This window comes from Alligator mississippiensis, chromosome 1, assembly GCF_030867095.1.
Source record: "Alligator mississippiensis isolate rAllMis1 chromosome 1, rAllMis1, whole genome shotgun sequence".
NCBI classification, from domain to species: domain Eukaryota; kingdom Metazoa; phylum Chordata; order Crocodylia; family Alligatoridae; genus Alligator; species Alligator mississippiensis.
This window is the reverse complement of record NC_081824.1, coordinates 71,717,106-71,735,636: the sequence shown is the minus strand read 5'-3', so window position 1 is coordinate 71,735,636 and position 18,531 is coordinate 71,717,106. Positions and strand designations below refer to the sequence as shown.

General features: G+C 42.4%; 1 protein-coding gene across 1 annotated transcript in view; it reads left to right on the top strand.

Moving 5' to 3' along the window:
- Positions 1-17,220, top strand: part of UBE3D (ubiquitin protein ligase E3D) — a 179,159-nt gene extending 161,939 nt beyond the window's left edge. The window contains exon 10 of the mRNA XM_014600577.3: positions 14,584-17,220. Coding sequence (XP_014456063.2) covers positions 14,584-14,604 — 21 coding nt within the window. The 3' untranslated portion in view covers positions 14,605-17,220. The remainder of the gene's footprint in view (positions 1-14,583) is intronic.
- The last annotated feature ends 1,311 nt before the right edge of the window (positions 17,221-18,531 follow it).

Sequence of the window (18,531 nt, the reverse complement as noted above, 5' to 3'; positions counted from 1 at the left end):
AGAAGTTCAGTAAACTGATTTAACTTAAATCAGTTAAAACTGATACTATATTTCTCGAGGTTTATCTTAAACTGGTTTCTGCAGTTTCAAAATCAGTTTATCTGCATTGAACTTCTGTTGTGTTACAGATTTGAACCAGTTTCTGATTACTTGTATTGGTTTATGTGTAATTTCTGTCCCTAACCTAGAGGTTGCTCTCTATCTCATGTTTACCTCTATTACATGTCAGTCCGAGCAGTCTAGTATAACTGCTCTTTTGAGATGTTAGTACTGTTAAGAGGAATTGGAGGAAAGAATGCATGCTGGTTTGTAGGCTGTTTTATTTCATGCAATTTGAAAGAGATACCATCAGATTGAAAATAATATTTTAAAAGAAAATTCCTTGCCTAAATTGCAAACAGTGCTGCAAGCAATTCAAGCTAAAAGAATGTCATTAACATGGTTGCTTATTTACATTTAATTTTTTTGCCCAGTTTGAACATGGGAAATACGTAATCTGTCTGGGTCATGCTACCGTACACAGGAGATTGGAAAACACTGCAAGTTTGCATTTGTGGAAATTCCTTTATGTCAGCCTAGTGATGAAGCATTTTCCTTCCCCACCTTTCATACAGAGGGCACTTACAGGAGTTATATCTTTCATGTACTGAGGCTCCTGAAAGTGCTCTGCAGCCATAACATAACAAACATTCATGGCTGGAGGGCACTTTTAAAATGGCTTATTGAACAAAAATTTAACCCTCATTTGATAAAGCATCAGACAGGGACACTGTAACATAGAGCGCCTTAGGGAACTTGTGTATAGGTTCCCTGCGAGGGTTAATTTGGGGCGATTCCGTTTACATTCTGTGTGGCTCTGCAAGTCTGGACTGGTGCTTTTGTACACGAGAACCAGCCCAGCTCCTCCCCTGGGGCTGTCACGGAAAGAAGACAGAGTCTCTTCTCTGCACATCAAGGGGGGGAGAGAGGCATGGGAAAAGGAAGCCTCTCCTGCCACACATACCCCCCCCCCCAAGCTACCCCTGCTGGAGTCTGAGGGGTCACTGGGCCTGTGATGTGGGGAACTCTTCCCCTACCTGCTCCACCCCCTGCATGAGTGTCTTGACTGTGGCAGAAGCTGCCGCACCCAGAGCTGGGGCAGAGGGAAAATGGAGTACCCCTGCCAAGTGGGCCCAGCTTGGCTACCCCTGCTGGGGTCTTGGTGAGGAGTAGGCCAGGCCCATGAGACTGGGGGCTCCATTTCCCCTCCTCTCCCACCTCGGCTGTGGGTGCAGCAGCCTTTGCCACTGTCAAGTTGCTCATGTGGGGGGGAGGCAATGAGGCCCCCCACTGTTGTGCAGGCCCAGTTGGGCTCCCCACAAGACTCCAGCAGGGGTAGCCAGGCCAAGTCCATGTGGCGGTGCGGGGAGGAGGCTCTGTTCCTGCCCCACCTGAGGCTTCTGACAACAGCAGACTCATGACTGCTTTACCTAGAGCTGGTGTGGGGAAGAGGTAACAGAGCCCCCCTACTTCATAGACCCAGCCCAGCTATCCCTACTGGGGTTTAGGGGGGAGCCTAGCTGGGCCTGTGAAGTGGGGGGCTCCATTTCTCCCCCAGCTCAAGGCAGGAAGCCTCTGCTGCTGTCAAGGCACTTGTACACGGGGTGGAGGGAGGAAAGGAGTCTCATCCCCACCATGTAGGCCTGGGGTGGCTCCTCTCAAAACCCCAGCAGGGGTAGCTGCAGAGGAGGGGAACAGATGTGCAGCAGCAAAGTGTGGGGGGGGGGGCGCCATCTCTTCCCCCTCGCAGGCACTGCTGACAGTTGCCAGCTGATGGGGAGTGGGACTAATGATGGGGGTAATCTGGCAGCCTCCTGGGACAGCCCTGCCTGTCTGCCAGTGGCAGTGTAGGCAGACTTTGAGCCCCCCCACACAATGGGTGAACACCTGTTGGGTTCAATAGCACTCTAACTCATGCTGCTTTGTGTAAAGCACTGAGTTAGAGTGCTTCCTCGATAGGCTGCCTGCACACGTGTATGTGCCCAGAAGTAGTGTGGGGGGGTGGGAGGGTTGGCTATTTGGGCAAAGCAACCAATGATGCCAGGCCTTTCCATGGGTCTCCAGTGCCACTGGTAAACTGCCTACCTTGCAGGGAAGAGAGACCCTTGTAAAGGAATACTGATAGGGTCAGCAGGGGTTTGTAGCCATATTGGTCTACAGGCAAAAGAATCAGAACTTATGGCAGAGGTAATATCTTTTATTAGACCAAGTAGATATTTGCAAAAAAAAAATCTTTATTTGCAAGGTTTTGGGCACAATCACCCTTCATCAGGAATAAGAGAATGCAAAGATTTTAAATTGCTCCTAGGTGGAAATGAAATTTCATATTTCACAGGAGAGCTGAAGGTGTAGTAAGATAGGGGTCAGCATCAATTTATTTATCTCCCATGGGGTTCATGTGGGTAGAATACCTCAGAGTTCCAAAACTGTGGAGACCTTGCTGATCCCTTGGGCAGGAAATGATAGCTGTTGCTTTAAAGCAGTAGTTGGCAACCTTTTTGTGATGGCGGTCTGGAATGACCCAGCTCCAGATCCAAAAAAAGGCTAACACTAGGACCCTGCCTCCACTGCCCCCCAGCCACAGCATGCTGGCTGCAGTGTGGTGCTGCTTAAACCCCCTGCCACTGGAACTCTGCCAATGCCCCCTAGGTAGGTTGTTGACGCCTGCTTTAAAGCCTTGTTCCTTATTCCCCTGGTTTTCAACCCCATATTGTCTAGGATTTCTTCCCTTCCAATTGTAATGCATCAAGACAATTTAATCCATCACTTCTGTTTCCAATTCTTTTGTGTTCCTTTCTGGTCCATGGTTTCCTGCAGTAATACAACATTATAATGTTTGATTTACAGACACTTCAGGGAAATATTTTAGTTTCTTAAAGGGTCCATCTCCCTTTAAAATTAAGGCATAATAATAATTGTTCAAACACTTTATCTTTTTATTCATCCTGGGTTTCATAAAAACTCCTTTTTACCAGATCTAATACTCAGGACTCATTTGACCACACTCCGTCCTTCTATCCCCCAACCTTTCAGTGAATTTGCAAGACTGTCTTCATGTTTTGCTTGGTACATTGTGCCTTTGGCAGCACTATTGTGTTTGAAATTCTGCTTGTTTTTAGTAGTACGGCAGTGAGTTCAGCTTTGCCAAATCCTGATGGCCTCAGAAGGTCAACCCCATTTAATGCCAGCTGAGCCTTCTATGGTTTGCTTAGGCCAGAAGTGCCAAGAGGAAATTAATTGTATAAAAAGCTCTTTTCACAGTCAGCTCCATACATGCTTCATACCTGACTTGTCAGGACATTATGTTCAGTGGATGCCATGAAATGTGCCCAATCTGAGAATCAACCTTGGATAATTCTCCTTGGACAGTTGTAATTTGTGGCTGTGATTAATCAGGTGTGCAAAGTGGACTTCAGGATGCTTACACCATCTACTTGTCTCCTGTCTGGCACTGGGCAAATAAGGGCAGAGTAAGGCAAAATGTAAGTTACTGGTGTCCCTGACCCTAGAAAGTGGAAAATGAGACTAAAACATCACTACAGTTTAGAGCAGCCTGCAGGTAGCGTAACACTAGAGCACTGCCAGTGAGTCTGCACACTGTCATGAGGCTGTCCTGAAGAAGTAATATCCCCCTTTGGTAAATCCCATTGTTAGCATAGGGATACATTTGACTACTACTCCTTTCAGCATTCAAATCTCAAAATGGCTGTGTACTCCCAAGCAGCAGTTTCATAGATAGAAATGAATAACTGCCTGACAGCACTTAGTCTGTTTAAGACAGCTGCTTTTTTATGGGTCTTGGCATTCCATGGAGAGAGACAGAATGCAGAGGAGACACCTAGGTTTAGCAATTCAAGACAATGCATTCAAAATCTTACTTTGTGGTGATTTATGCACTGTGTTCTGCACCTTGGTGGATTTCTGCTTCTGGTTGCGCTTTAGTGAATTAATTGTACAAGTATATATGCATAAGTGTTCAGTCCCTTCATTCAGTCCCTTCATTCCTTTCTTAGTTTGTTTGAAAAGGTAGGGCTTGGAACCTGCAGTTGTTGGTGACATTAGTGTATCAAGAGCCAGATGTTTGTGGAGATCTGGCCTAGATGTGGTACAGAAATGCTGCTCCTCTCCCTTCCTGAATCACCTGAACCTTACATTAGTGCAAACTGAGTGCATGTGTCAACTAGACTGAAGGCCTTATCTACACACATGTGAATGCACAGTTACACATGTACATTGTGTACATGTTGTACATGTACATCGGTTACACAGTTACACATGTACATTGTGTACATGTACATCGGGATCTTGGAGTCCTAGTGGGATCTTGGAGTCCTAGTGGACTCCAAGATGAACATGAGCCGGCAGTGTGACGAAGCCATCAGAAAAGCCAACGGCACTTTATCGTGCATCAGCAGATGCATGACGAATAGGTCCAGGGAGGTGATACTTCCCCTCTATAGGGCGTTGGTCAGACCGCAGTTGGAGTACTGCGTGCAATTCTGGGCGCCACACTTCAAGAAGGATGCGGATAACCTGGAGAGGGTACAGAGAAGGGCAACTCGTATGGTCAAGGGCCTGCAGACCAAGCCCTACGAGGAGAGACTAGAGAAACTGGACCTTTTCAGCCTCCGCAAGAGAAGGTTGAGAGACGACCTTGTGGCTGCCTATAAGTTCATCACGGGGGCACAGAAGGGAATTGGTGAGGATTTATTCACCAAGGCGCCCCCGGGGGTTACAAGAAACAATGGCCACAAGCTAGTAGAGAGCAGATTTAGACTGGACATTAGGAAGAACTTCTTCACAGTTCAAGTGGCTAAGGTCTGGAACGGGCTCCCAAGGGAGGTGGTGCTCTCCCCTACCCTGGGGGTCTTCAAGAGGAGGTTAGACGAGTATCTAGCTGGGGTCATCTAGACCCAGCACTCTTTCCTGCTTATGCAGGGGGTCGGACTTGATGATCTATTGAGGTCCTTTCCGACCCTAACATCTATGAATCTATGAATTGTAAAATTGCACGTTTAACCAAAATAGTTACTTCAGTATAAAACTAGATGTACAGCAGGCCTTAGTCTCTTTCAATTCACTTTTATACTACCAGTTAAAATCAGTTTACATATAGATAGGTACATTTGAATATTCATTTCTTGACGGGTGGCTATATTCAAATAGTTAAGAATTTTTTGGTATTGATGATATGCTGTCGTTCCTCAAAGATTTCCTTAAAAAGGACTGGTCAGTGAGTGATTATGTCAGGCCTGACTTAGACAGTTTCACACACTTGGAATTAAAGTACAAGTTTCCACTTTATGTTGACATTGTTTGTTCATTGTGTAAATGATTTCTGAAACCCATGAACAGTGTGTCAGTGTCTTTTCCTACTTCAATTTAAAATAAAATGTAGCATTAAAAATTGATCAGGGTAGACTTCTCCAATTTGTTCTAACAATTCCAAGTACTGGAAGATTTCAAAATGTCACTTGGACATTTGAGAGATACTTTTGACATTTTGTATGTTAGTCACAGAGGCAAGGGTTCTTTGGGATATGTAAGAAAAGTAAAACCAAAGCAGTTAAATCCATGATTGCTTCCTGGAATTTATAACAGAATCGCCCTATCATATTTTATATCTAGAAATTGAATTGTCATGACTACTTCTAAGTCACTCTATCCCTTTTGATTAAATAGGAAAAAATGTAGAGGTACATTTCCATCTGCTTAGTGATATCACATAATGGTTCTGTGTATGTGTTGTTTATACCTGTGATTTTAAGTAGTATGAGACGTGTACATATTAGAAGTTGTGTGTCCTGTCTTTTTAAGAGCACACTCATACCTCACTATTTATTCAGTATTCTTTTCTCTCACTTTGGAGTCAGTAAAATGTAGAAGCAATTTAAAAACTTGTGTTGGTGTATTCAACTCTACTTTCAGCCTCTTCAGTGCTTCCGTGTTTTGATGAAATAAGCCTCTGGCTCACTCTCAACTTCCTACAGCTGATTGTCTCAAAGACTGAACAGCTTTGTCCTTTTCTGTTCTCCTGCTCTGGCATCTCCTGTATCTATTGTCAGCTCCGCAAAATTGCCTGTGTAGTTTGAACTCACAGATCTTGTTTCTTTAAAACACACCACTCATCGAACTCAAGCTTTGCCTCTGCTCATGTAATGCCAGACATCCACTCTGTCTGTTCACCCAGTATTACCATTTTGGGTAGAAGAGATTTCTCTGCAGCAGCTTCTGCCATCTGGAACAGCCTTCTTTTATCTCTCTGGTTCATCAGGTCTCCATTTGCTTTTCAATTCTTTTCTAAAAATACAGCTTTTTCCCCTCACCTATCCCACTTTAGTTTTTGTTGGCCCTATGACTGAATGCTTAATTTATTCACTATGGAATGTCTTTACAACACTCTTCTCTGATTCTTACTGAAAATGCTCTTGAATTATTTAACTCTGTGTAACACTTTGGGGAAGATTTATATAAAAAATTCTACACAAAACAAAATGTTGTTAGGGAATTAAAAGCCATAGACATTTCTTTCAAGCTATGCAAGCAATTATTGATAGGCTCTACCTTTTGTACCATAACTAGATGTTGGTACCAAGTGTCCATAATTTTTTTTTAACTGTCAGTTTTTTTAACTTTGTCAGTATTAAAAGGGCCAATGATTTGCCTTTCTAACCCCAAGTGAGAACCCTAGACCCATGTACAAATTAAGTCAAAGGCATACAAAAGTGATCAGATAATTTCAGTCTTGCATTATTTTTCTGAATGCTTTACCAGCCCACTAGAAAAATCAGTTTCCTGATATATAAAACCTTTTGCACAGCTTGAGTGATCCATGGTAAGATCAGACCAATGTCTCAGAACTATAGTAAAGGAACATAAGTACAATTTTGAACATCATGACTCAATTATGCTCAGAAAAAAGATTGTTGGATTGTCAAGCAGATTACAGACCACTGTTATTCTGAGCTTGTATTTGTACGTACCCCTGAAAGAGAGAAATGTTGGACTTTTTCATTGCAGTACTCAAAATAAGAAAATTGAGGTACTGCAGCATAAAAATGCTCAAAGTCGTTGAGCACTGTGGAAGAGACTTCATTAGAAAGAAATGGTTGTAATTGCTAGGTGAGGCTTCCCTTGATGACTGTCTGAAAGTTGCATTTGGTACAGCATGCAGCACCCTGACTTCTGGCAGGGGTGGGTTGCTAGTTATTCACATGTTCCAGAGTCTGCACTGGCTCCCAATGCAAAACAAGGTGCTGTTCTGACCTAAAAGGCCCTAAATGGTCTGATCCCTGTGTGCAAGTAAGTGGATCACTTGGCCTGCTGGCTTTTGAAGGAGAATTTGCAACCTAATGAGATTCTCAGTCAGTTTTCTAAAGCAAAGGTCAGCCTTTAAGTAAATAAACAAAACAAAATCCCTCTGTCCTCTCCCGCACTGAGAGGGGAAACCCCTTTCTCTTCCAGCCCCAGCACAGCAGCCTGGTTCCTTGCAGCAAGCTGTTCCCTTCACAGCTTGCTTCTTCCTATCTCTTGCTTTCTTTTCTGGGACCTTTTAAAGTTCCCAGTAGGACACTTCCTTGTTACTCAAAGGGCACAGACAGATGTTAGGGACCCACTAACTCATGGTGCATTATGTAAAGCGCCATGAGCTAGAGCTCCCCTCTACCCCGCAACCCAACAGATGTTCACCAGCTGTGGAGGGGGGCCTGGAGACAGCCTGCACTAGCCCAGGCCAGCTAGGCCAGACCCCCCCCTCCTGCAGCTCCCAGGCTGTCAGCAAGGGAACTCCCAGCTGCTGAAGGCCCAGAGCTGGGGCAGGAGGCACCCCCTCACCTTGTGAACCAACCCCAGTTACCCCGGCTCGAGTACTGGGGGGGAGAGGGGGGAGGTGGGTCAGGCCTCTAAGGCAAGGGGGCTCCGTTTTCTCCCTCCACCCAGCTCTGACCATTCAGCAGCTGGGAAAAGCCAGCACAGAGCTGCTGCCTGCTGAATGGTAGAGCTGAAGGGAAGTGGGCAAGGAATGGGGCCTCCTCACCTTGCAGCCTCTGCAGCTACCCTGGCTGGAGTATTGCAGGGAGTCAGGTGAAGCTAGGGGACTCCATCCCCTCCCCCAGCTGTGGCCGTTCAGCAGCCAGCAGCTCTGCTGACCCACTGGTTCTCTCCCTTCAGCTCTCAGCTAGTGGTTCTCGGATTCTCAACTTCCATCTCTCAGCTCCTAGCCATCTGCTTGTCTTTCCCAAGGAGCCTAATTCTCCCCCTCTGATCTTTCTGGAATCCCCCTCCTCTGGTTCCCCCTCCTGGGAGCCTTTTATCTCCCTTCTAGCTAATTATTTCCCCCAGCTGGCCCCGTTGCCTAGGCAGCCTGCAATCTCCTCATATTGCCTCTGGCTGGGCTGTAACCCTTGTCATCCTGCAGACTGCCCCCAGGCGCCTTGAGCTGGCAGACTGCCACCATTATACACATCATATGCCTTATATATGGTGCATTTCTTAAAACAGCCCAAAACAGCACTTGTTTTTCATATGAATGCATTGCATAGTTACCTCATGTTGAGTTTCTGATCTTCCAGAATTTACCATAACCCCTCAAATGAAAGAAAAAGATCCTTGCTACATAGAGAATAAACTACATGTCCTTATTTTCCCTTGCTCTGAGAATTTGCAGTGACATTTTTTGCTGATTTTTATCATTTATGATTAAAAAATAAGCTTGTATAACTTATCTTCAGCATATATCTAGTGCTGTATTACACTATATATATCTTTAAAATCCTTAAAAATGTGGAGTTTGTAATCATTTATTATGTGAAGTTCTTAGAAACTGATTTTATTGTGAAAGCTAGCAAGATGGAAAGTTGAAACTTTTATTCAGGACTGGAAAAGGTTAAGATTAACATCATTTGAAACAAATGGCAGTAGATGAAAGTAATATTTTCTGTCATAAGTGAGGGCACCTAAAGTACAAAAATAAGTCCTTATATTGATTATATAAGCTCTCTTGAATATTTTTAAAAGGATGCAGTGTACCAGGCTGTGCAAAATGAAAAAAATTCTTGGAACACCTGATCAGAGAACTGATTGCCAAAGCCTAGTCTATGGATCGAAAAGTTATTTGTACTGTATTTCTCTTTCAAAGTGTGCCAAAAGCATTCAAGTGCTATGTTTTTAGGCTTTACTGAAACAGTCAGGAATGATCCTTGAAAAGCAAGTTTTCTATATCTTCGAGAAAAAAATAAAATGACAGATGAGCCACATACACACACAAAAAAAAAAAAAAAAGACCCCAACCCCACGGACCTCTAGTTCAGCACCTGAGGAAGGCTGAAAAATCTGCCTATCTGTCTCTACCTATCTAGAGATCTGTCCCTCACAATCATTATTTTAAATGTATTCAGTCATTGTAGCAACATCAAGATACCAATATACATATATTGAGCACCTGAGGAAGCCTGAAAAGTCTATCTAATTTTTCAGCCTTTCTCAGGTGCTGAATATATGTATATGTATGTTGATATCTTGATGTTGCTACAATGACTGAATACATTTAAAATAATGATTGTTATGCAGAAATATTTGAAGAACCACTTTCTCTTATTACTGAACAAACATAGGATGTCTTTTATTAGTTTTTACCAGCTTTGTCATTGCGTTTTTTAGGCTTTCCATTGAATTTAACAAGGGAAATCTCAAACTTAATAAACGGGAGATTTAATTTACATGTATTTTATTTAATGTATTTAAATATTGTAAATAATGATTGTTTTTTTCTAATATGTATGTCAAACATTGGAATGATTCTCCTTATACTTTTTTAATTCACTTTGGTAATACATGAGAATGAAATAACTTACAAAGGGTTCTTTGTTAAGCCTTTTTATGGTTATCAGATGGTAGGGAAACATAACTATAAGAATAACTTCCTGTGGGGGAACTTAATGCAAATAACCCCCTTTAAAGAAGTGCTAAAGCATATCTCGTGCATATGCTATAGAACAAACGGTCAAATCAAATGACTTGATAAACTGTAATAATATCTTGATAGTGTTTGAAGGATCCTGTACTGTTACATTAGAAAAGATTATCTAAAGCATTGAACTTGATTTATTGGAACAGTTGTTACTTCTCTTCCTTTTTAATTTGCTGCCTTTTTAGGATGAAATTTTGGCCCTACTGAAGTCAATGAGAGTTTTGTCTTTGACTTTAGTAGAACCAAGATTATGTCCATTGTCTGTGCTACTTGCACATTTTCTGGCTAGGTAAGGCTTTATAATCGTTACTGATTATGTGGCTGTCTCTATTCATTAGGTAGATACATGTGCAGAAAAAGTGACAGACATATTGTCTTTTTTCTGGCATTTTATGTCTTTTGAGAGTGGGAGTCATTAGTTTATTGGAGTAATTTCCTTCATTGCAAGAACTTTCCTGGCTTTGTGGAACACCGTTAAAGAGTTGGTGGGAAAATTTTCAACAAAGCAATTTCTCTTGGAAAATGGGGATTCTGTAGTATGAAACCATTCTGCAGTACCAACACAACTCGGAAAAACTTTGAAGGCAAACCAAGAAAGGAGGTGAGCTTCTAGCATTCTAGAAAGCTGGTTCATTGGGCTGCCCATTTTTCTGGCCACCTTGACTCTCTGTCCAGCTCTGCCCAAAATTTCTTAGAAATGCAAGTGGATTTGGAACAATTGAAATGATTTGGAGTCCAGAATCATATCCAGGAGCAGATCCAGCAGGGTGGATTTGATTTAAATGACTGGTCAGGAAGCCTACATTTAATCATTGTTTTCTACAAAAAGTGTATTGTTGTTTCAGATAACTTCATTAAAATATTCCCAAACAGAGCCTCTTTAATGGCCTGACAAGCCTCTTGCCATAATAGGTTTTCCCTTCTACCATACCATTCCCTCACTAGATCTCAAATCAATGGACTGGCTGTACCCAGAAACTTATCCCTCAAGACTTCTGCAATAGTCTGCTCAAAATGTTTTTCTTCTGTTTCTACTGCCCCTCCTCCTCCTTGCCCAGATCTATTCCACCCCCCACAATCCTTTATTCATTTAACTTTGGTAATATTTATAACTTTGCACTTTTAGAGAGAGGTAAGGACTTGACTCTGTGTACACAGACTTGTAGAGAGACAATAAGGCCGAAGGGTAGGTAATCAGGTCTGTTATCTCTCATCTTCATATACTTCTGTTAATAAGGATGTTATCTCTGAAGACACAAATTCACAGTTTGAGAAATAAAACTAAGCATCACAGAGATGCTTAATGGGATCTTCTAGGCTGACCCCATAAGATTGGGCCCCTAATATAGTCCATGGCCTGTTGTGACCTATTTATAAAACATTTCTAAAAAGGTTGCATGAATATATTGTCTCAACTAGTATATAATTAGAAGTTATAAGTCTTATTCCATGATGGTATCTTTGAGCTCTAACATATCTTAAATTAAAATTATATAAGGTTTTTTTAAAAAGCATCTTAAAAATACCATTAAATCAAAGAAATCTGATGTAAGTAAAAAAAAATCTGATAAAAAAAAAAATTTTTTTTTTTAACTGTTGATTTGTATCCACCTTCAGATCCAAGATTTGGCAAAGTGGGGTGTGGGAGCAACTCCCCGCACTGCAGGGGACCCTGCACTGCCACTTCTTCTTTTCTCCTCCTTTTCTCTCTCCTCCCCCAACCACCAGTTTAGGCCAACTGTGCCTAGAACCTCTGGGTACTTTTTAAAGTCCCTAAAGCAGGTAAGAATCCTCTCTTCCCCTTTGTGCTTAGCGGCATTTCCCCTTCCCTCCCCTTCATCCCCTCCCCTACTTGCTGCTACTGCTTTCCCTGCTGTCCTGGGGTGAGGGAAGCTTCAAAGCATCTTGCCCACTCCAGCTGGGCTATGAGACAGGTGGGCTCAGATGGGACAGTAACAACAGCAGCAGTGGAGATGGGTTGGGGAAGGGTTCCCTCACCTTGCCTTGTCCCCCCAGGAGCAGGTGCGGAAAGAGGGAACCCCTCCTGTCCATCATCTCTGATGTTGTCAGTGTTTCCAGTGAGCCCACCCTGTACAGCCCAGCTGCAGTGGGCAGGAACAGCTTTGAAGCTTCCCTGGCCCGTGGACAGTGTGGAAAGTAGTAGTAGCAGGTGGGTGGGAAGGGAGGGGATTTGCTTCTGAGCAGGAGAGGGAAAAAGCTAGATTCTTACCTGCTTTGGGGGCTTTAAAAATGTACCCAGAGGCTTCTGAGGTGTGATTCAATCCAGAAGGTGGATGCAGCATATCACTGCACCCCCCTCTGGATCTGCCCCTGATTACATCTCATTCATTACTGGTGTTTTTATTGATGAAATCCCTTCATCGACCAGTTTTCAGAGACATCCTCCTAGATGTATGTGAAGCCAGTTAGTTACCTATATCATCTCTTCCAGATATTTAACTCTCCCTTGACTATATTCTTGGCCACGAGATTGGGAAGTTCAGTATTAAAAATGGAGAACTGTATAATTTCTGGTTTATCTGCAGTTCAGTCCCTACAGCTACATCATACTGAATCCATTCTTTAAATCAAGGCTGTTCAACTGAGGGGCCAGCTTTTGACCTGAAGACCCCGGGGGCTGCCAGTCTCACTGGTGCACAGCAAGGCTCTGCATGTCACCTGTGTAGCTTGTATAGTACGAGAGAGGCCTTCATGGACTTCCAGAGCTGCCTGAATGGGGACAGAGGGCTGCGCGCTGCTGACACAGCAAGGGCGGAGGCTACCCCCACAGCATGCTGGCATCATTGTGCACCCCAGGGACTACATGCTGGCACTGTATGCAACCCCTGGCCATATCAAAGTTGAACAGCACTGCTTTCAATATTATATAGTCTAGTGTCTAACGAGCAGCACAGCATTCACAAATACACAACCCACTAGAGAAATCCATGGTGTTATTGAGATATATCCAGTTTCTAATTGCTTATGTATTGCATCCATTACACATGCAAAGATCACAGGGAGAAAATGTAGCATGTGTCTCAGATATCCAGGTTATAGCCATATTGGTTTAGAGGCAAAAGGAATTGGAACTCATGGTAGAAATAATATTGTTTATTAGACCAACTAGATGTTTGCAAAAAAAAGTGTATTTGCAAGCTTTCGGGCACAGGCACCCTTCTTCAGGCATAGGAAAAAAGATTGTAAAAGTTCTCCTAGGTAGAAATGAAAGTTCACATATCATAGGAGAGTTGAAGGTGTGGTAAGATCTCCTGTTTGGAACAGTTCATTTTATGCAGATTAGGCTCAGAGAAAAGTTGGAATAATCTGTTTACCTCCAAGTTGTTTGGTGGCAAGCAGGATGTAGAGTCATATTTCCTTCTGGTTATGATGTTTCATATTTCACAGAAGAGTAAAAAGATGGAATGCCCTTCTGGGCAGGAATTTCTTATGTGGTGAGGTATCTGTGGGCTCTGTGATGATGCAAATTACCTTGAACAAAGGCAGGAGCAGAGTGTCAGGTTTCAGGTGGTAAAACTTGCCTGCTCCTTGTAAAATTATGAAGATTTCATTTCAGATGTATATCTCTCATGATATTTTTTCCTTCTTTGTTTTTATGGGGCATCAGTTTTGTTTACTTTTTATCCTACGTACAGCTTATGTGCTATGAGTTTGTTTATTGAGGGAGAGCTGCTCTGTTGATACAGTTGGTCAGTGTCATATGCTATGTGCGGCATGATGGGTCATGGAGGGACAGCTAGAATATTCCAGTGATCCAACAGCTGATGGGTTGGGACCTCTGGTCAACAGGTCACATCCCTTTTTCCTTCTGTACTGTCTTTTGTCCCCCCCACTGAAGGGAGAAAAGACTTTTTCCATGTCCTGAACCATGCAGAGTTTTCCATGCAGTTTACCCCCTTTCAGGGTTTTTCTTTATAAAGGTGTAGTCTTTGGAATGATTCCTAGTCCCCTGGAAATGCAAAGGAGTTGTTTTTTTTCCACTGACATTGATGAGATCAGGATTTTGCTCATAGCAACGAGAGACAACATCTTTTAAACAAGTGAGTATTTTGGGCAAAATGAGTAGTGTATCAGGGATTTAAATCTAAGCCAGTTTCAGAGTGCTGTCAGCTGTCCTCCTAAGGTGGACAAGATGAATGCCCTGTACTTTATCACTTAGAAAGAAACAGCATTTAACATGCAAGGAGAAAAATGACGTATTTGGCTTTCGTTTACAGTAATACAGAACAGATCATTTTGCTAATCCTTGCTGCAGTCTGAAAACTCCTGCAGCTGATTCAGTTCAGCAGCAAGCATATTGAGCTTAGGGACATGAAAGGGATGCATTTAAAAATAGGAAATAAAATAAACTAAGTAGAATCATTTTCTCATTTAACACCCACTGCTTTGTGAACATACCAAACATCTTTGGATTAATATACTTTTTCTTTCTTCTTTAGGTGATAAGTAGATTGTAGTCCATATTTCTTTAAACGGAGTCAAGAAAAGTTCTTTGTGCCTTTTCTACAACGTTAAGACTAACATTTTGTTTGTGTGTTTTTGTTTTCCTTTTATAGGTTGCCTTTTTAAAGATATGAAGAATCCAGACACATTAGTTGAAAATTCTTCTCAAGTTAACTTTCAAATGGGACACACAAATTTAAGGATAATTTCAGAGCCATTGAGGATAAAAAGAAAGACATTTTATTTCATCCTTTTTCTAGCTTGCTATTTGATTATGAAAATACAAAGCCAGTAACAGAGAGAAATAACTAACTCAGGGAGGCATATGCTACATGCCTGGAGTTCTGAGAGTGACTTACCTCCCATGTCAGGAAACTGGTATTTCTGTAATGATGACCCCTTCATTGCCAAGGGTGAAGAAATTATGTACCAACCTCTCTATGGCACAGTGCTTCATAAACCGATTTGTCTTGCATGGAAAATGAAGAACGGGCAGCCAATAGAAGGTATAAAGTATTAAATGTAGTGAATTCTAAGACATGCATGCAGTACTTTTTTCTACTTTGTTTCGGTTGGTAAACCTAAAAGGTCACCAGATAAATAGAATTCGAAAATACAAAATGATGTTTTCCAGCAACCTTGGGCCTGCATCACACACATTCTTTTTCAAGAGAGAAACTGGTATTTCAGTGCCTGTACTCTGTGTAAAACTAAATGAGATTGACACTGCTTCCATTAAAATTTACAACAAAAAGATTTTGTGATTACTTGAAAGAAATAACCCTGCAACTTTAAAAAGAAGCATGCATGCTAATGTAGGCTTTGTAGGGGCTGTTAGGAGTTCTTTTGACAGAATTCATCTGTCTCCAGGGCAATACATCCTTGCATACATTGTCCTTCTGAGGTACCTCATCCCTTCTTTGGAGAGACCACATGTTTGGGTGGCAGAAAGTTGGGCAAGCTGCCATATTAGGGCATTTATACACAGACTTTTTTTCCAGCTACACGCCAGTGATCTACTACTTCAGAGCAGACTCAACTGCTTCACACATGAGCTGAGGCGAACTGCACTGCGCCCCGTGCAGTTGTATAAGCTGCAAAGTGCGCGTCAGTATGCAGAAAAGGGCGGTGCTGCACTTCTGAACTAAAGCATCTCCAAGATGTTATAGTTCAAAAGCATGCTGCCACCATTTTCTCAGAGCTGACATGCATTTTGCCACTTATACAACTATATGTGTCGCAGTGCTGGGTGCTTTTCAAAGCACCCAGCGTTGCAAAAATGCCCTTACAGACTAACTGCTTCAGAGAGGTATAAGCTTTTGCAAGTGACAGCCTACTTCATCAGATGATAGCAAGCTGTCACCTGTGAAAGATCATGCTTCCCTGTATCTGTTAGTCTGTAAGGTGACACCCTGATCTACCCTCTGCTTGACTTTGGAAAAGCTTGGCTAACTATCTTTCATATCTGGGTGGGAGTGTAGTTCAATGCCATTCAGTTCTTCTGCTTCTTATGAGTCTGTCAGTGAGGGTGCCACTTAATGCTAATTGGAGTTGGTATGATTTCTGTGTTGCGGACACGTATTTACTTGTCACTGGACTGATATTTCCAAATACACTATCTACAGAAAAAAAAGACTTTTTCTTGTTTTCAGATGCAGAGTGCACTGCTCCCTCTCCAGTTGTCAGTAATCACTTTTGCCTCCGCTGCTCAGAAAAGTACCAGAAAGGATTTGTATGTGTGGGTGGGCAATGGACAGAGAGAGATGATCTATTTATCTCTATACAAGTAATACTATTACTTTTGTTCAGCAGCTGCTCTCTGCTCTGTCTAAACTAAGGAAATAGCTTGAGCTTCATGAGGGAATTCATATTTCAGCTCCCTTTCCTACTGCAAACCTCAGCCTCGGTTTTATACATATTTGAAACCCTGCATTTTGTAACATTCAGAGGCAATCTATTTTGCTATGCTACACCCTCAAGATCACCCTCATCAAGCCAAAACCTTAGCAAGACTCACAAAGGCTGATGAGACTACCCAGGGTTATAGTTAATATTAGCATGCATTTTGGAAGAGTTATCAAACTCCATGTTTCTGGGTTTAAATCAGTCTTTGTTCTTTGGGTGTGAGAGGAGTCCTCCCTCAGGAGACACTTATCTGTCTCCATGAATTCCATCAGAGATACGATAAACTAGCTGGACCATGGGTCTGGCTCAGTCTGACAATTCCTAAGACTCTTGGAGAGAAAGTGTGCATATGGGCTTAGGGATGTTTGTGTGCAAAAAAAAAAAAAAAAAAAGCTGTTTATATGGGCCACCTTTTTTCAATATCTATCTTTAAATTAAGAAATCTGCTCATTTTCCAGAGGCAGTCCTTTCATTTGAACTGGGTGGAAGGTCACATTCTGATTATGTGTAGTTCTCTTGAAATCTCTTAGATTTCACAAAAAACCAGTGCTTCCTTTACGTATTTATCAGTAAAGTTCTTTTAACCCAGGGACTGATCCTGGAAGGCACTGGGCATCCCTTGCGAGTCACAGGACATCAATGGGAGTTGAGCGCACCCAGCAGCCAGTCTGGGTCTTTCTCTCTTTTTTTTTAACTATAATTATTTGGCTCACAGTATTCCTATAGGATCAAAAGTATGGGAATTTTGCAAGTATGTACTAAACAACTAGATTGTCTAGTTCCATGACATTTTGTCTATACAATAGTCATTTTTTAATACTTATGAATAAAATATATTTTCCAAATCAGTTTGTCTTTTTATTCTTTCTCTGAATAGGGAGGAAAAATGTCCAGCACACCTACAGCCTAGGGAATGACCTGCTGGGTGGCACAGAGGTAGAAAGGGATCTTGGAGTCCTAGTGGACTCCAAGATGAACATGAGCCGGCAGTGTGACAAAGCCATCAAAAAAGCCAATGGCACTTTATCGTGCATCAGCAGATGCATGATGAATAGGTCCAAGGAGGTGATACTTCCCCTCTTTCGGGCGCTGGTCAGACCGCAGGTGGAGTACTGCATGCAATTCTGGGCGCCACACTTCAAGAAGGATGCGGATAACCTGGAGAGGGTCCAGAGAAGGGCCGCTCGTATGGTTAAGGGCCTGCAGACCAAGCCCTACGAGGAGAGACTAGAGAAACTGGATCTTTTCAGCCTCCGCAAGAGAAGGTTGAGAGGCGATCTTGTAGCTGCCTATAAGTTCATCACGGGGGCACAGAAGGGAATTGGTGAGTATTTATTCACCAAGGCGCCCCCGGGGGTTACAAGAAATAATGGCCACAAGCTAGCAGAGAGCAGATTTAGATTGGACATTAGGAAGAACTTCTTCACAGTTCGAGTGGCCAGGGTCTGGAACGGGCTCCCAAGGGAGGTGGTGCTCTCCTCTACCCTGGGGGTCTTCAAGAGGAGGTTAGATGAGTATCTAGCTGGGATCATCTAGACCCAGCACTCTTTCCTGCTTATGCAGGGGGTCGGACTCGATGATCTATTGAGGTCCCTTCCGACCCTAACATCTATGAATCTATGTTGTACAGTGGTCTCTGTCTTCCAGAATATGATTAAACCAGTCATGGAAGACATAGCATTTTAATCACGCAGTTTGATTGCAACCTCAAAACCTCTTCCAATGACTGTTGTGGTTTTGAGTGAATTGCACAATCTTCTACTTCAGCCAGCATTTATGCTTTGCTTGTTCAAATTCTGTTGCTTTGTCAATTTTTCCCACATAAATTAACTTTTTATGCCTATTATACAATATTAACTCTGATTGGAGGTCTGGTTCTGAGATGACGAAGTGTAAGCATATCCTTAATTTTATTCATCAGAAATAAAATATTTAAAAAATCTTTTTAGGGTGAGGCATTGGGAAAGCGATACATTTAATAGAAATTTAACCCCTTCTGACTTGGTTTTCTGTGAGTGATAAACATGTAGAAGATGAGAGAATACTGGACTTTTGATGTTCAGCTCTGCAGCACTCTAGGGGAGATGTAGGGAGGAGGAGAAAGCACAGGTAATGCCAAGCCAAACGTACAGACTCACAAATGTAGATTCTTTTAA